The sequence below is a fragment of the Lissotriton helveticus genome, chromosome 12 (assembly GCF_964261635.1).
Source record: "Lissotriton helveticus chromosome 12, aLisHel1.1, whole genome shotgun sequence".
Lineage (NCBI taxonomy): Eukaryota > Metazoa > Chordata > Amphibia > Caudata > Salamandridae > Lissotriton > Lissotriton helveticus.
This window is the reverse complement of record NC_136073.1, coordinates 556069264-556087158: the sequence shown is the minus strand read 5'-3', so window position 1 is coordinate 556087158 and position 17895 is coordinate 556069264. Positions and strand designations below refer to the sequence as shown.

The 17895-nt window shown below is 45.3% G+C and overlaps 1 protein-coding gene across 3 annotated transcripts in view; it reads left to right on the top strand.

Moving 5' to 3' along the window:
• Positions 1-17895, top strand: part of LOC144798761 (uncharacterized) — a 1691129-nt gene that overhangs the window by 1491595 nt on the left and 181639 nt on the right. For all 3 annotated transcript variants that reach the window (XM_078669781.1, XM_078669783.1, XM_078669782.1), the window contains one exon: positions 14878-14979. In XM_078669781.1, coding sequence (XP_078525907.1) covers positions 14878-14979 — 102 coding nt within the window. The remainder of the gene's footprint in view (positions 1-14877; positions 14980-17895) is intronic.

The window sequence follows — 17895 nt, the reverse complement described above, 5'->3', positions numbered from 1 at the left end:
TAAACCCATCCTAGTCAGAACTTCAAGAAGGTATGGCCATCCGATTGTGTTGCATGCCTTTCGGACATCGAGAGAGAGAACTAAGGCTTCTTCTTGGAGCCTGTTGGCTTGGCCTAAAACTCCATGGAGGTGCTGAAGATTATGGGCTGTGCTTCACCCCGACATAAAGCCGGACTGATCCGGGTGAATCAGTGCCGAAATGACTGGTATGAGGCGGAAGGCCAAAACTATTTTAATTTTGCGATAAGAAACAAAATAGGCCTGTATGATGCTCAGCTCTCTGGTGGTTTCCCCTCTTTAAGTATCCCAACATTGGATGCCAGTCTTTAGTCTCATGAGAGTGAGCCCTTTTTCTTGATCTCCTTGTACATCTGCAGCAGGTGAGGGGCAGGTTTAGGAGCAGCTAGCTAATAGGGTTCATTTAGTACTTTGTTGGAGTCCTCCGCTTTTCTGGAATTTAAGTCGCTTATAGCCCTTAGAATTACATTCTCAGTGAGATCTGCTTTTAAGAGCCCTCTGTCCAAACTAGAGTGGACAGGGAGCTGTATGTTGGCCAGGAGTTTGCAGGATTATTCTTCCATAGTAGTCTCAGCTGAGGAATATATCTGGGTGTAGTATGCCACAAAGTCATCTGCCACTCCCTGTCTGTGCATCTTTTGTTTACCATCTTCAGTCTCAATTTCCAGCCCCATGCGGTTCACCTGCTCCTGTCTGTAATGCCATCCCGTGAGTTTCCGAGCTTTATATCCTACCACTTAAAGGCAGTGTTGTGTTGCGCTATACCTCGCCCTGGTGGACTCCGATGCTACATCCCTATATTCTTTTTGCTTAATGATCAGGGTAGGTCCTCCGTCCCCTTGGTCCTGGTCAGTCAAGGTGTTCTCTGAGTCATGGAGCTCATGCTCAATCACCTCAATTTGGCTGCGCTTTCCTTTTTGTGTTCCACTATTAAGGAGAGGCGCTGCCCTTTTATTACCTCTTTGTATGCTTCCCATAGGGTTAGTGGAGAGTCCACTGAGGCATCATGTTCCACCCTTCTACGGCTTCTAAGAGGTATTCTCTGGTTTTGGGAATTTTAAAGTACCATGAATTTAGTGTGATTTCACAGTGTCCATGGCTGTTGCGAAGGCCATAGACAGCCCACAGTGGGGAGTGGTCAGTAATACCCCTGGCCAAGTGGCGGACTTCCCATAATCGAGGTAGCTGGCCTGCCAAAGTAAAGATATAGTTGATGCTTGAAAGACTGCAGTGAGCCCCTGAGTGAAATGTGTAGTGCTGTGTCATAGGAATGAGTGTACGCTGTGAGAAGGTGGGTTGGTATATGCTGTCCACTAATTACAGTAGGCACCTTGTACCAACCCACCCTCTCAGATTGGTGTGCAGCGGTTGGGATTCAAGCTTGCTATTGGTTTACCAGATGAATCTCATTGAATGATTAACTGAAAACCACTAAAGTATTAGGTACATATAATACAATCAAGATTAGAATAAAGTAAGTTCTACTGAACTTGGAGTTGGGTAAGTTAAGGGTCCAGCACACCCTTTCTCCAACTCTAGAGAGTTTAGTCTTCCACTAGGTTAGGTAGGTGCCTACACCACAGAACACTAGAATGTCTTCTAGAGAAGAGCCCAGTGGCTCTCTGCCAACTAGGTACAATAGTATTCCATTTTTAGAATTGAAAGCCATGTGTGTGTCTAGGAAGCTGAGGACAGTGAGGAGTGCCAACACTCAATGCCTCATAGAGATATTGCTTCTTGATGACCTCAGAAAGACCCCAGGGTCTGATGAGGTAGGTAGAGTGGGTGGTACAGGGAATGAGGATAGGCTAGGAGGTCTCACCTTCTTTGACCTAGAATAAAACCCTGACCAGGAGAATCCAGATGATTCTAACCTGGCAAATCAGGATCAGTAAGATAATGGAGAAGGAATTGAGTGTCCTCAATTTAATTCTCCTGGTAGAATTCAGAGTTTTCCTTGGGGACCTAGGTTTCCCTCTGAAGATTCTAGACACTCAGGGACTTCTGTAGTAACTTCCATAGCTAATAAGAGAGAAAACTCTTATGACAGACAGTGCCAATTCCTAAAGCTTGAGGAAGTCAAGCTTAGGCTCAAAAAGAGCGATTGGCATTGGATAAGGAAGCCTTAGAGCTCCAGAGAGCTAGTAAAAGATTGTGACTAGAGTCCCATGGTTGCAGAAACAATGTCCCTAGAACTAAAGAGTATTCTCATGATCATAGGAACCTGAACAAGATAGTCCCTCCATATCAAAGTGGGGATGATATCCACAAATGGATGACTGCACTAGAGAGGACCTGTAAAGTACAGAGGGTCCCTTAAGAGCAGTGGTCAGCTATCTTGTGGCTTTCCTTTGCTGACAAAGGTAGAGATAAGCTCCTCAATGTTAGAGAAGAGGATGCTGACAATTTATTTACTCTTGAGTGCTCTCATTGATGGGTTTGGTTTAACCACTGAGCAATACAGGATTAAGTTCAGAGACACCCAGAAGACACAGACTCAGGATTGGGTAGACTTTGGAGATTGTGCTACTAAGGCTCTGGAAGGCTGGTTACTTGGTAGTAAGGTGTGTGATTTTAAAGGATTGTACAATTTAATGATGAGGGAGCTGATCCTTAATAATTGCCAAAATCAGTTGTTGCATTAGTACTTGGTTGATTCTGATCTGACCTCTCCCCAAGAATTGGGAAAGAAGGAAGACAAATGGGTCAAGATTCAAAGATAGCTTTATTCGGTCTTTGACAAAAAAAACATAAAAGCAAACATAAAAGCATAATACAGACACAAACACGTTAAAAAGCTTACTCATTTAAAACTCGTTATAAAAAGGACATGTCATATAAACAAACAAATAGCCAAATCTTAAAATTCTTTAAAAAAAAAAAAGTTTTCATAAAATTCATTATGTTCAATGGGTAAATTCATTGAATTAATACATCGCTTGAGATAAATATTTCATTATTGTGTATTATTTGGTGTTATTATGCACAGGATAATACTCATTAAACCTCAGGCTCTAATCGTTGCGCATGGTCCCTCTACATTTTATGATGAAAGTCAAAAATGTTATCGCCGTTACAATAGTTGACTCATCTTGGAGCAAGTACAATCTAAGCAGGGCAGATTGGTCAGAACCAGGGTAAAGCAGAAAACTCAGAATCAAGGTGGTAACCACAAGAAGCAAGATGCTAAAACCTCAAATAAGGGTGGGGAGAAGGGTAAAGAACAGAAGTCTTCACAAGAGCCCCAAAAACCTGTATCGGGGGGGAGTCACAACCATACAAGGGGAAAGGCAAAAATAAACCTTGGTGTCTTATCTGTAGAGGGAAGACACATTAGACAAATGATGCTGATTGTCCAAAGGCCAAGGAATCTACTCCAGCCACCACTGCCCCTAAGGCAACTGTTCCCACTAGCTCAGTTCCAAGTGGTGGTGTCCAGAACAAGGGTATAGTAGGGTTAACCCTGGGATCTGAGATGGATTTTGGCCTAGTCAGAATTTTAACTCAGGCTGTTTTAGTCTGTGATGGAGGTATGGATACTGCCTTCCTCTTTGTCAGTCCCAGTAACCTGGGCAAACACAGAAAACAGCCTTTGATCAATGGTAAGGAGGCCATGACATACAGGAACACATGTGCACACACATGTCACAATGGTGACAAAAGATCTTGTGGCCCCTGAACAGATCATACTAGGTGAGATGTTCCAAATGACCAATGCAAGCAATGTCAGGACAGACCATTCCTTGGCAGTTGTGAATTTCACCTGTGGAGGTGTAACTGGCCCTAAGAAGGTTGTGGTTAGGTCAGACCTCCCTGTTGAATGCTTATTGGGCAATGATTTGGAAACTTCAGCTTGAGCTGAGGTGAAACTTAGGACACATACAGAAATGCTGGGCATCCCGGCAGATGTGTTTGCCATGACTAGGTCACAGGCAAAAATGGCTTGCACTGAACAGGCCCTGTATCCTGAAAAGATGGACCAGGTGCCCTCCAATTGAAGGAGCAGAAAGGGTAAGGCAGTGTCTTCCCCCCTGCCTCAGAGTGAGGATCAGTCTCTTGAGGGTGATGATCCCAGTCCCTGTCTCAGAGGAACTTGAACCTGATCAGGTTGAGTTCTTGGGGACAGGGGGCCCCTTCCAGGGGAGATCTGAGCTAGGAGCAACTGAGCTGTCCCTCTCTTGAACCCCTCAGACAGCAAGCGGCTGCTGAGGCTGCTGGGAGTGCCAGTGGATCTCACAGATCTACTGGGAGGATGGACGTCTATATTCAGAGGTGGAGACCACAAGCCTGGAGCTACCAGGAGGTTGGTTATACCTCTGAAGTTTAGAGGCTTCCTATTAACACTGGCACATGATATCCCATTAGCAGGACACTTAGGCCAAAGCAAGACCTCGGACGGGCTTTTCCCTCACTTTCACTTGCCTCACATGTCAGAAGACACAAAGGAGTTTTGTCGCTTCTTTATCACTTGCCAAGCCAGTGGTAAGGCAGGTGGTACTACAAAGGCCCCCCTGAGACAACTACCTGTGGTGGGGGTTCCCTTTGAGAGGGTTAGGATTGATATTGTTGGTCCCATGGATCCTCCAACTGCATCCAGGCACAGATTTATACTAGTGGTGGTGGCCCATGCCACTAGGTATCCAGAGGCAATTCCCCTTAGGACTACCACAGAGTCTGCTGTGGCTAGAGCTCTCCTGGGAATCTTTTCCAAAGTGGATTTCCCTAAGGAGGTAGTATCAGACACAGATACAAGCATTATGTCTGGTTATCTGTCTGCAATGTGGAAGGAGTATGGAGTGAATTACAAATTCACCCAACCCTTATCACCCACAATGCAATGGGTTAGTTGAGATATTCAACAAATCCCTCAAGGGCATGATAAAAGGTCTCCCTGAAAAGCTTAAGGGCAGATGGGACATCTTTTTGCCCTGCCTTCTCTTTGCCTAAAGAGAGGTTCCTCAGAAGGAGGTTGGCTACAGCCCTTTTGAACTTCTGTTTGGACATCCAGTTAGGGGTCCCTTCTGTTTGGTTAAGGAGGGATGGGAGTTACCTCTCAAACCACCTAAACACGACATAGTGGACTAAGTACTTGGTCTCCCCTCCAGGATGGCTGAGTATATGAAGAAGGCAACCAAAACCCTTGAGGCTAGCCAGGAATTGCAAAAGGCCTGGCATGACCAAAAGGCTGTTTTGACTGTAGACCAGCCAGGACAGAAGGTATGGGTGTTGGAGCCTATGGCCCCAGCAGCTCTCCAAGATAAGTGGAGTGGGCCCTATACCACTCTTGAGCAAAAGGGAGAGATTACCTACTTGGTGGACCTTGGAACTCTCAGGAGACCCCACAGGGTGCTCCATGTGAACAGGCTCAAGCCATATGTGGACAGGGCAGACATGGGTTTGCTCATGGCTACTGATGAGGGACAGGAGGAAGAGAGTGACCCACTCCCTGATCTCCTCTCACAGAACCCTGATGATGGTTCAGTTGATGGAGAAGCCTTGGCAGAAAGCCTCACTGAACAGCAACAGACTGCAGGAAGGTCCTTAGTTAGTACAGACATATTTCTCCAAGTCAGACTACCTGGTGTAGACATGAAATGGATACAGGTGACAGTCTGCCTGTTAAAAATAAGATTTACAGGCAACCCGATCATGTCAGGGACTGGATCAGGTCTGAAGTCCATAAAATGCTGGATTCGGGAGTAATTGAGCCCTCTGATAGCTCTTGGACTAGTCCAGTAGTCTTGGTACCAAAGCCTCACTACAGGGGACTCAATGCAGTCATTAGGACTGATGCTCACCCTATTCCAAGGGCAGATGAGCTTATTGATACTTTGGCCTCAGCCAAGTTCTTGAGTACATTTGACCTGACAGCTGGTTACTGACAAATCAGATGAGCTGAGGATTCAAAACCAAAAACAGCATTCTCAACCCCTAGTGGGCACTATCAATTTGTGGTTATGCCCTTTGGCTTGAGGAATGCACCTGCCACATTTCAAAGGCTGGTGAATAAAGTTTGCACATGTCTGGAAGCCTATAGTGCAGCTTATCTGGATGATATTGCTGTCTTTAGCTCCACCGGGGAGGATCACCTGGTCCACCTGAGAAATGTTTTGGATGCCCGGCAGAAAGCAGGCCTAACTATCAAGGCCACCAAGTGCCAGATAGGGCAAAGTAAGGTTGTATACCTAGGCCACCCTATAGGTGGAGGACAGGTTCAACTATTGCAGAGCAAAATCCAAACCATCATGGATTGGGGTGCTCCATCCACCCAGACTCAGGTCAGAGCTTTCTTGGGGCCTGACTGGGTACTATAGGAGGTTTGGCAAAAGCTATGGCTCCATAGTGATCCCTTTAAATTATCTAACTTCCAAAAGAATGCCTAAGAAAGTTCAGTGGACAGTTAGATGTCAAAAGGCATTTGATGACCTGAAGCAGGCCATGTGCACTTCTCCCATTCTGCAAAGTACTGACTATTCCAACCAATTCATTGTTCAAACAGAGGCGTCTGAGTTGGGGGTAGGGGTTGTGTTATCACAACTGAATGAAGAGGGTCAGGATCAGCCAGTTGCTTTTATTTGCAGAAGGCTGACCCCCAGAGAGAAACGTTGGTCAGCTATTGAGAGGGAAGCCTTTGCTGTGGTTTGGGCTCTGAAGAAGTTGAGGCCATGCTTGTTTGGCACTCACTTCATTGTTCAGACAGACCATAAGCCCCTCTTATTGCTAAAACAGATGAAGGGTGAAAACCCCAAACTTTTGATGTGGTCCATTTCCCTACAGGGGATGTACTATACAGTGGAACATAGACCTGGGAGTGACCATGCCAATGCAGATGAACTCTCCAGATATTTCCACTTAGAACATGAAGACTCAACTGGTCATGGTTAGTTTAATGTCCTTATGTTTGGGGGGTAGTTGTGTAGGAAAGAAGTATCTGCTTCTCATGGTTACCCCCACTTTTTGCTGATGTCACACTGTTTTTGGCTTAGTGTGACTGTGATCCTGCTATCCAGGAACCCAGTCTATCTGCTTCCTCCCTTAAATTGCAATACATGTACTTTAGGTACACTCCAGATTGAATTCTGGGGTACCCTTATCAGTCCCCAGTATATGGTTCACCATGTACCCAGGACATCGGTACCCCAGCGGCCTCTCTTGGGCTGCAGCATGCATTATGCCATCCATGAGAGGCCATCCAAATTGACACGACAGACCTGCTACTGCAGACTGTGTAAGATGGTGCCTGCACCACTTACTGAGATATAGGTTCACTATATCTCACTAAATCACTACACTTAAATTCCTATCAGTCACTCCTATGTCAGGCCTTATCAATCCTGAAGCCCCCCTGAAGCCTTCGGAGTCCAATCTCCGGGGGTGTTTGTGATGCAGGCAGACATATATGATTAAGTGATTTATAACCTCGCGGTAGTAACTAGTAACTGGGAGGGAGGTATGATTCCTCCCTTCTAAAACCACTATTGTGGGTCACTGGTCTACCCGGTACCAGCTTTCTCAACCTGGGCAGCACAAAATGGATGCTGCCAGCCGCAGACACGAGTCTGCCCTCCTGCTGCTGAGCCAAGCTTGCGCAGAGGAAGGCATGATAATAGGCATCCTGTCACAGGGAGGTGTAACTACCTCCCAGACAGGATTTAGTGTATTGGGGCTGGGTGGGTGCACTCTCTGAGTGCCAGAAAGTCTGCACTAGGGGCACATTTGGTGTCCCTGTGCATAGTCCAGCTCAAAACAAGTTCTGGGAGCCATTGGCTCCTGCTCTGGCGCAAAAATGGACAAAGGACATGGGTGTAGCCACCCTGTCCAGCCCCTCCCGCTTGGAGCGCCCACAGAATCTTTCCAACCCCTTCCCATGGGTATAAAGTGGATTACCTGGCTACAGGACTTTAGATTTTACTTGGACAAGATTTTGCAAAGAAGAAACGAAGTACTTAGATTGCCTGCACGACGCTGCACGGCTGAAAAATCTCCCTTGGAGTAAAGGAGGTACTCCCCTGCAAAAGCAGGCACCTAAACACATCTACCCGGTTTGCTTCTCCCGAGCTCCTGAGGACTCTGAAGATTTCAGAAACACAGGAGGTGGGTTCCCGAAGGTCCCTGGGGTTGATCTGCCCTCTAAGTGATTATGAGACCAGTATCCCTCGTGGGGACCATGCAGCCCAAACTCCTGTGTATACTTTTGAAGTTGCACATCCTTAGTGACGATTCCTGAGCCTGTGCTTTGGACTCCGTGTAGTCTTGACACGAGCAGTATTTGAATTGAAGATTTTCAGCCGCCACTCCATGAGTGACCTGTGGACTGGTCTTTTGCTTTCTTGCTTGATGTCTCATCGCGATCCCTGGTCCATTGGCCTGCGGGTCCTATCGAGGGTCACCTTGTGAATTCTTGGGCTTACCTGGTTGCTCCAGACGTGCCCTGACTCTCCATTGCTTGGAGAGTCCACTGGACCTTGCTGGTCCACATCGTAATCTGTTTCCTCTGACCATGTGGGTTGCAGTTTCCAAGGCTTGTTGGTGCTCCAGCCGGACATCGACCCCTCAGCTCTCGACATCCTTCCTGGGACAGCTCACCTCCGGATTCTGGTCATCCTAGACATCACCTGGTCCCCGTGGCGGCAAAGTCAAACAACCCTTCTCACCTGAAGCACCCAACATCGGTGTGCATTCGACTACTGAGCCCCTGATCACCAGAATTGACCCAGTCTCTGTCCCCTCTGCTTTCAGGTTCCTCTCACCTTGAATCCAGGCTTGGATTCCACTGGACTCTCTTCGCCTTCCCGGTAGCAGTACTTATTTGCAGCCCTCCATTGAAAACAACAAAGGTTTCCGACACGATTTGACACCTATGCACCCGGCTCCTCTGGGTAGGTCACACTGCTACCTTTGTATTCACTGGTGGGTTGGCCTTAGAAACTCCTATGTTCCGAAGGGTTTGCTTGAAGTACTCTTAGAAGTATCCTTAACTTGTAATTTTCCAACCACGACTTTTCCATAGAGTTGTACGGAAATGAAATGAAAAAAAAATGTAATAAAGCGCACTGTGGCCAAGCGGCTTCCTGGCGCTGGGGACTTAGACCACAAGTCGCAGAGGAGGCCCATGGGATTTAACAGGAGAACGCCTGGGAGAACAAGAAGGTTTTTAAGGCTTTACTAAAATGGGAATAGATGGGGATAGAGCGTATAGACAGAGGGAGGCAGTTCCAGAAACGGGGGGCCAAAACAGAAAATCTGGTAGCACCTGTTCTGGACTTGCGAAAACGGGGTACATGAAGAAGAGAGAGAGTGGAGGAGCGAAGAGTGCGGGTAGGGGCATGAGAAGAAATGAGGGAACTGATAAACAAAGGGGCAGAGCGGGCCTGAGCCCGGAAAACTAGGCAGCCCAATTTGAAGAGGGATCTCTGGAGGACAGGGAGCCAGTGAAGGGACTTGAGTGCCGGAGTGATGTGAAAGGTTTTAGGAAGATGAAGAATGAGACGGGCAGCCTGAGCCAAGGATCTGAGAAGGGACAAGGTTAGGGCTGGCGCGATCGGAGGTGGCTAAGTTGTGAACTAAAGAAAAAATCTCCTTCGATTTGTTGGCAGAAAGGGCAACTTTCTCAGAGAAATATTTAGTTTTGGCTGAGAGAATCGCTCTTTTGTATTCATGTAAAAGAAGTTTGTATTTGGCCCGAAGAGTGGGACAATATTTACGTCTCCAAAGACGCTCGGATCATCTAAGATCTAACTTGAGGACTTTTAGCTCAGTATTGAACCATTTATGGGCTTCATGGGGGCAAATGGTCTTAACCTTCCTAAGCGGAGCAACCTGATCGCAGGAAGAGGATAGCCAGGTTCCGAGCGCCTCAGCGTGAGAGTCAAGGGAAAGATCGGAGAGATCAGGAGTGGAAGAAGCCAGGGCGAGCGAAAGAGAGTTCAGATCGATCCGGTTCCAGCTGCGGGCGAGAATATTTTTAGGTAGAGGGAGTTTGTCAGTGGAGCCCAGGTGAATGGAGAAGGATACAATAGAGTGATCCGACCAGGTGCAGGGAAGAATGGTGGGGTAAAGGACCATACAGCGTGATGACCAAATTTGGTCCAGTATGTGACCCTGGTCGTGTGTAGGGGCAGAGACGTGAGGTAAAAAATTAAGACAGTGGAGAGTGGCCGAGAGCACGCGTCCATGATTATTCACTGCACCCGTCCTCCGTGGGCTCCCTGTGTCACTCCTCTGGGTGGTTTCTTGGGGTCCCAGCGATTCTACCTGCTCTAGGCACTGTGTCTATTGAAGCCGTGATTGTTATACCATTTGTTTAGTCTATGGTTCGGTCTCCCCCTGGAGCCCGCTGGGTATTGTGCTATTTACAAATGTTTTATTGATTCAGTATTGTCTGATTTATGTTCTAATCTCTTGTAGAGATTAGTAGAGATAGTTATATTAATAAATACATATTTTTATATAACTACTGTGTGGTTCTCCTTTTATTTAGTAATTTAGGAGGTGATATTCAGGTAAAACAAGCTGCTTTACATTCCTTCAAGATTAAGCCGGAAGGCTGCTCTCCATAGCTACCACTAGGATAGCTTTCAATAAAGGTTATCTTTGACCTCATACATGCTAAGGGTCGTGTGGACTGGTACAAGGTGCCCACTTTAATTAGTGGACAGCATATACCAACCCACCTTCTCACACATGCCACATGTCGATTAGGCCCAGGGCCGACAGGAAGTCTAGGTGGCCAGCAGAACTTATCATCACAGAGTGTCATGTTAAAGTCCCCACCCATAAACAGTTCTCTGTCTGGCAGTCAGAGCAGGACTACACTCAGGTCTGGGAGCAGGCTGGTGTGGAGTCGCTGCAGGACATAGGTGGAGATTATATTGGTGGTTGTACTCTCCCAATTCCCCTTTAGGGCTGGTTTTTCGTCCCTGTGTTTCTGGCCAGGTTTGGTGGATAGTAAGCAGTAATGATTTTTTGAGCAGGATCCCTACCCCTGGGACCGGTAGAGTATCCTGCATGGGCAAGCATTTTGTATCCTCACCTGTCCATAGCCGGCAGGCATTGTCTATAAGGTGTGTCTCCTGGAGGAGGTCGTTGTCTGGTAAATGTTGTTTTATGCACTGCAGTACCACTCCTCACTTAATTTTGTCTCCCAGGCCATTGGCATTCCTGGACATAAGGCAGATGTGAGCGTTGTTTATTGTAGTGGCCATATGTGCATGAAGAATGCAGGTGCCTCCCCTGTCCCTATCTCGTTAGTGTGAACCATAGGGCGAACAGGAAACCCACACTGGGCTCCACAAACCTGTGTCTGTCATTGTGTGCTGCAAAGTGCTTCGCTGTAAACAAAACAAAATGTAGAGGCGAACAAAACCCCCAAACAAACCCCCACCTTACCTCCCTGCATAGCAGACTCTGAACTGCCTCCTCCCACAACATTGCAGAGTGCCTGTCGCCACAAAGCCATAAACTATAGATGACAGTGGCAACCCCCGAGATGCCCTCCAGCTGACCCCCAAATTCAAAAGATCAATTGTTACCAGAGTCTTTCATCTTCATTCAATGGGTGCTCACACCCAGTCACTGTGAGCACTTTTCACAAGCATCAAGGGTGAGCCATCACCCACTGCTGGTGTTTGTATTGTTCAGCACCAACTGATATGGCACGGCGCTCACCTGTTCCCCTCAAGTCAGCCCCTATGGGGCTCCTGTTGACTTGCTCGACCGTCCATGGCTGTGCGCCAGGGTGTGTTGCTGGCACGAAACGTTGGATTTCTGCTGGTGGGTCCATTGTCGTGAAAGGTCTCTTGTCTTCGCTTCTCCCGCTAGCCTCCAGCCATTCAGCCAGTCCCAAGCCTCATCCTGAGATGTAAAGTGCCAAGTCTTTCTGTTTGTTACCACTCTCAATTGTGCCGGAAACATCATGGAGTGTTTAAGTTCTTGCTCCCTCAGTGCTTTTTTTAACTTCCACAAAGCTTCTGCGTACTTTTTGGAATCTAAGCGTAAAATCAGGGAAGAAGGTAACAATAGCATTATCCAATTTAACTGGTGGGGCAGTGCATGCCGTCTGCAAGATCACGTCTCGGTCACAGTAGCTGAAGATGCAAGCAATAATCAGACGAGGTAGGGTCCCGGGTTTTGGAGGCGCACCCGGTACTCGGTGGGCTCGCTCGACTGAGAAATAGTTGGATAAGCCCTTTGATTGCAGTTGCTTTAGTATAAGGTCTTCAACAAAGAAGTCCACTGCTGGGCTATCTGTTCACTCTGGCACCCCAATTATTGGTACATTATTCCTCCTCAAGCTGCCTTCAAAGTCCTATAGCTTCACCCCTACTACCTCTGCAGTTGTGTGCAATTTTTTGACTTGTTTCTTGAAGGTTGTTGTTTCGGCTCGAAGTGGGGAGAGCGAATTCTCCTCCAATATGATGCTCACTCAGGAGACACTGCCACTCCTCACTAGTATTTCAGTTGAAGTCCGCATGTGCGCATTAACGGAAGTCTTGTTTCTTGGAATCCCGACCACTAGACTACATAGGCTTGTCCTCTTGAAAGATGACGGCCATGAATCTCGCTGCTCATTTATGGCAGTCTTATCAATATCATACGAAGTATGACCATCTAAAAAAGGCATTGTCTTTTCCATTGTGGATAGCTTGTGGTGGTATGGTACTTTGCATACTTCTGACTCCGTTTAGGTGTCAGGACATTACAACTCAGTGAATTCTTGACACCCGGTGCCCACAGAGTCCTCGGGCACAACGTATTTTGTTGGGGTACGGACATTACCCCCTCTCGCTGTCTAGAGCCGATGGCAGCGCGAGAGCTCTCTTGCACAGTCTTCCGTCCGGAGATATAGCAGGGCCGCTGCAGCTCCACCTCACCTCGGGTCACCAGCAGCGGTCTCCCCCTCAGCTGCAATCAAGGCTGCGGCTCGGCCTCACCTATGAGGTTGGGCCTTGTGTTGGGATAATGAGGTGTCGGTCAGCACAAATGAAGAGATCTGGTAAACCTGTGACCAATAACCTTTAAATACAGGCTTCCGGGCATGGCAGACAGATAGTGTGTCAGATGTTTGGGGTTAAGGCCAGTAGATTGCAGGAGCCACTCTAGCAAGCAGCCATCTTGTTTGTCTATAAGCCACGCCCCCCCGGAAAGTGATAATTGGTCATGTATGTCTGGTGTAGGCTTCAAGGCTGATTGAGTTTTACGGATGAGCTTGGATTATTATATTGATAGAGCTTAAATGCAACAGTGGGGATAATGAGATGTTCTTTTGAGGTATCTGGCGTTTGTACCATTCTGGGGGCAGACACGATTGGGTGGATATCGGGTGGGAACCACCAATGACTGAGAGTGGCTGTTATTTAGGAGATATTGGATTTCCAGTTCATTTAGGCTTTTTTAGTTGCTGGAATATTTCCGCAAAGTGAAGGGGATTCTAGTGATTGGCCTGAATCGGTTATGCAGCCCTCTTGGAGGTCAAATATTTTCTAATAATATATGTTGAATTAAATATTTGGTCCTAAGTATCAGTGTTGTCTTATGAGAAGAAGAGTTCTGTCTTAGTACAGTTTGTGTTCAGGTTAGTGTAGACATGACATCACAGGTTTTCATTGTTGTTGCTCAGGATGACATATTTTCATCTTCTCTTGTGTTTTTTGATAGTGTTGTTTATAGGCTGGGAGTGTAAAAGCACTGGGCCAGCACATGAAACTTGAGGTGTTGGCACTCTGTTACTTCTAGGTGGGTTTGACATAATGTTCATGTAGGCCTGCACTGCTGTCTGTCAGGTGGGTGGCCTTGATAGAGCACCAGGAGTAAACCAGTGTAATGTGTATGTGAAATGTTGAAACTGTTGTTAAATACATTTTATTATGGTAAAGTGTCTGTCATAGGTTGAAGCTGTATGTTTGTAAAATGTGCTTAGCATGAACTGAACTAAAAGGCCTGGATCACCGTACAGGGTCAAAGGAAAGCAGAGTCAATAAATAAGGGTATAGAGTGAAAGCTGGGTCCTGGAAGTGGATGCTGACTGTTACTTAATCTTGATGTAGTCTACTTTAAAGAGCTGTGTTCTCAGCACTGTCCTAAATTGGAATTGGGTTGGGGCAGTACTGATGTATAAAGAGTTGCTGTTCCAGATCCTAGCTGCCCAAATGGAGAAAGCCAGTTGCATTGCTATTTGCACTTCTTTGCCTCCAGGCTGATTGTGTCCTGGCTGTTGGTGTGACGAGAGCCACAGACGGAGGCGAGGTTGTCAGCTGATGAGGCAGGTTGCCAGTCATGATGGCTTTGTTGATGATGCAGCTTGTCTCGAAGGTGGTGTGGTCTGGCCAAGGGAGCCAGTGTAGTTTGGTCAGGGTGATGCTCTCATGTTTGTTCAGACCATTCATGCAATATGCTGCTGTTTGTAGGATGCCCTTAAACAGAGACCATTGTGGAGTCTGGGATACCATGGTGCCTGCCATTTCCACAATCCAGATGCAAGAGTATGAGAGTTTGAAATACAGTTCTGGGTCTCATTCTGGGCGGAAGGGTTTCACTCTGTCAGCAGAGAGCTGGTACCAGCCCATTTTAGTTTTCTTGTCTATGTCTTTCTTTTGGGTGCGGTTGGTATCCAGGATACTCCAGGTTTTTTTTTGTCTCATGTAAGTCAAAGTGTATTGGTTATGGTAGTTGTCCAGTGCCCACAAATAGTGTTGAATAATTCCAACTGTAACATTTTCAGCAAACCTCTTTAAACTCAGGGATATTCTAAAGCTCATGTCTTTGTTAAGGAGCATAATTGTGAAACACACGTAAGTCAGTCATTTATTGATTTAGATGTTTTAACCTGTTACCAAATAACTGTTTTGGGAAATTTCCCAGAGTTGCTTCTTTTTGATGACGAGTGTGAATTGACTACAAGTTTGCCATTCTCTCAATACAAGGAAGAAGAGTCTAAACAGATCATGTCCTTTGATGACCAAGGTAATATTTTACTTTAGAAATCTGTTGTTTGGGTATCTTAGATTAAATGCTGAAAAGTGATTTATGGAGCTTGATAATATGCACCTAGTAACACGTAAAAGAAAGTAGACCATGCAAATTTAGAGATAGATTTAAAAAAATGCAGACTAGATGTATAACATTGATCCCGCCACTTTGATGGTCGAACACCCACTCTATAATTGTGTTTGGTTATTAGGTTCCAAAGCCTTCTGTGTGTATTACATCCAGAAGCCTAAGTGGGAGGGACCTTTTGGGCTATTCCTATTATAGGAAGGTTTTGTATACTATTTTTACATACAGGCAAATACATCTTGGCCTGGTAATCCTGACCATAACCCACTTGGGGTGGAGAGAAATGTCATAGTAACCCTTCTATTTTGAGAATGGAGGAGACGAGATTCCAAAGAAGAAACAAGAAACCCCTTTCTTGACTGAACGACCTTTTGGCATACACCGTGTTAGTGAAAGAACGTTTAATGTGAAATAGGTAAAGATTGCAAAGAAGGTTAGTATGCTGCCATCTCTCTTTCAATTTTCTCTCAGAGAAAGTAGCCTTTTTAAATGGACCATCCAAGCTTACCTTCTCCTTGCTTTAAAATGTTGTCACTTTTAAGCTGAAGTAGTCATTTATAGAAGATGTAAATTCCTCTTAAATGTTCTTTTCACATTTGTATGTGTGATTATATTATAGCTGTCACCTTTTATAACATTCTTACTGTCACAGTTGCTTGTAAGTACCAATAATATATTATAAAGTCACAGTGCTCTGATATCCCTGTGTAGAAATATACACTCATCTCCTATCACACAATGTATTTATTAGAAGCTGAAGGGGGTGAATGTGGTAGATCAGGTGCACAGAGGCAATGTACCCATATGTATATAATCTCAGCAATACGTTGTGCTCTAAGGGTAGGGATCAAAAGACACACAATTGATGGACGGAATGCAGAACAAATCAAAACATTCACCCCCAGTCAAGAGATCTGGGTTAAATCCATCATTATTTTGTTCACCATGCCACCCCAGTTTAGACCTGGCCAAATGCAAATCAGTCTTGACCCTGTGCTTCATGGGAACAGCCCAGTCCGAACTGCCAAGCCAGGTCCTCCCTGGACCGGAACTAAGCATCCTAGGACCGGTTTCGGGGTTTCACTGTCAGTTTTAAGCTGAAGTAGTCCTTTATAGAAGATGTAAATTCCTCTTAAATGTTCTTTTCACATTTGTATGTGTGATAATATTATAGCTGTCACCTTTTATAACATTCTTACTGTCACAGTTGCTTGAAAGTACCAATAATATATTATAAAGTCACAGTGCTTGGATATCCCTGTGTAGAAATATACACTCATCTCCTATCACACAATTTATTTATTAGAAGCTGAAGGGGGTGACTGTGGTAGATCAGGTGCACACAGGCAAAGTACCCATATGTATATAATCTCAGCAATACATAGTGCTCTAAGGATAGGGATGTCAACCCAGCATCCTCAGAAATACACAATGATAACCAACGCCCTGAGCACATACACCGTAAGTGTCCAAAAAAAGTAATACAATAGTAATCAGATCATTGGCCCTTGTCATCAAATCTTCGTTTTATTCAGGTATGTATTTTCAGCCTCACACCAGCCAACATGTGTTTCGTCTTCAGATGTGGTCACCCTACGACTTCTTCTGGTCTGGATTTGTCAATTAATACAACATTGTCTGAGAATTCATTGACAGTTATGGTTTTGGCAAAACCTAACCCCTGGTGATGGTGTTAAGTACGAGCCAGTGTTTATCACATTCTCAAAAAAAAACAGAGGCACCACGCTGCCTGTCAAATAACCATTGCTCTTAAGGTGAATTAATCCAAACATGATGTCTATGACAGCTAAAACTGAATCTGTACATTCATTGTGCCCTATTTATATAAAATCATTTTGTGGTGTTTGTAATAGCCCCTACCACCAAGGAGAGATATGCATATAAGTATATCCCCATGCAAAATAAGTATGAAAAAGAAAGAAAGCTGTGCATTCTAGTCCTATTCTGACTGAAATATAAAAGGTGAAATACCTGTGTATCTTGGCGTATACTGAATGAGGAAAATAGAAGAAAGCGTAGGTGTCAAAATAAAATCAAATGTGTCCAAACTTAATACTGTGTCACGTGTAGTAAGTGATAGGTCCTAGTATAAAAATCGTATCAGGACACATACCTTGAATGGTATTTTATCGTGTCTGCAGATTCCAGACTTGTTGTCAATCTTGACATGGACTAGTAACGTAAGAGTATACAGGTTTCTTCTATCGTCTCCTACAAAGTAAAATAGTATTTGTCTAACTAACATATTGCTTGGCAAACCAACTATACAATGCTAGGTGGAAATCCTGCCTCCAAACGTGCCCCATAGTACCACGACCTTGAGTAAAACCATCGAACCAATATAGAGCGGTGGTGACCGCTAAATTAATACCATCAAACTTATTTAAATTGGTCAGTAATCTGAGCAAAAATGATGCTGATAGTGCAGTCATAGTAAGAATACCCATACATCCGGTGTAAGACACCCAACCGAATGGCAGAATAAAACACATCTGCCCTGCATAAAGTATCCCAAATAATATTTGTCTAACGTACATATTGTTAGCATACTAACCGTGCAATACTCAGTGGAAATCATGCCTCCAAACATACCGCATAATATTGTGACCGTGAGTAATACCATCAAATTAATTTAAAACAATGGTGACCGTTAAGTTACAAAAATCGGACTTATTTAAAGCGGTCAGTAATCCGAGCAACAATATGCTGCAAGTGCACTCATAGTAAGAATAAACATATATCTGGCGTTATACAACCTATCGTAAAACAGAATAAGTGCCTGCCTGCATTAAGTATACCATG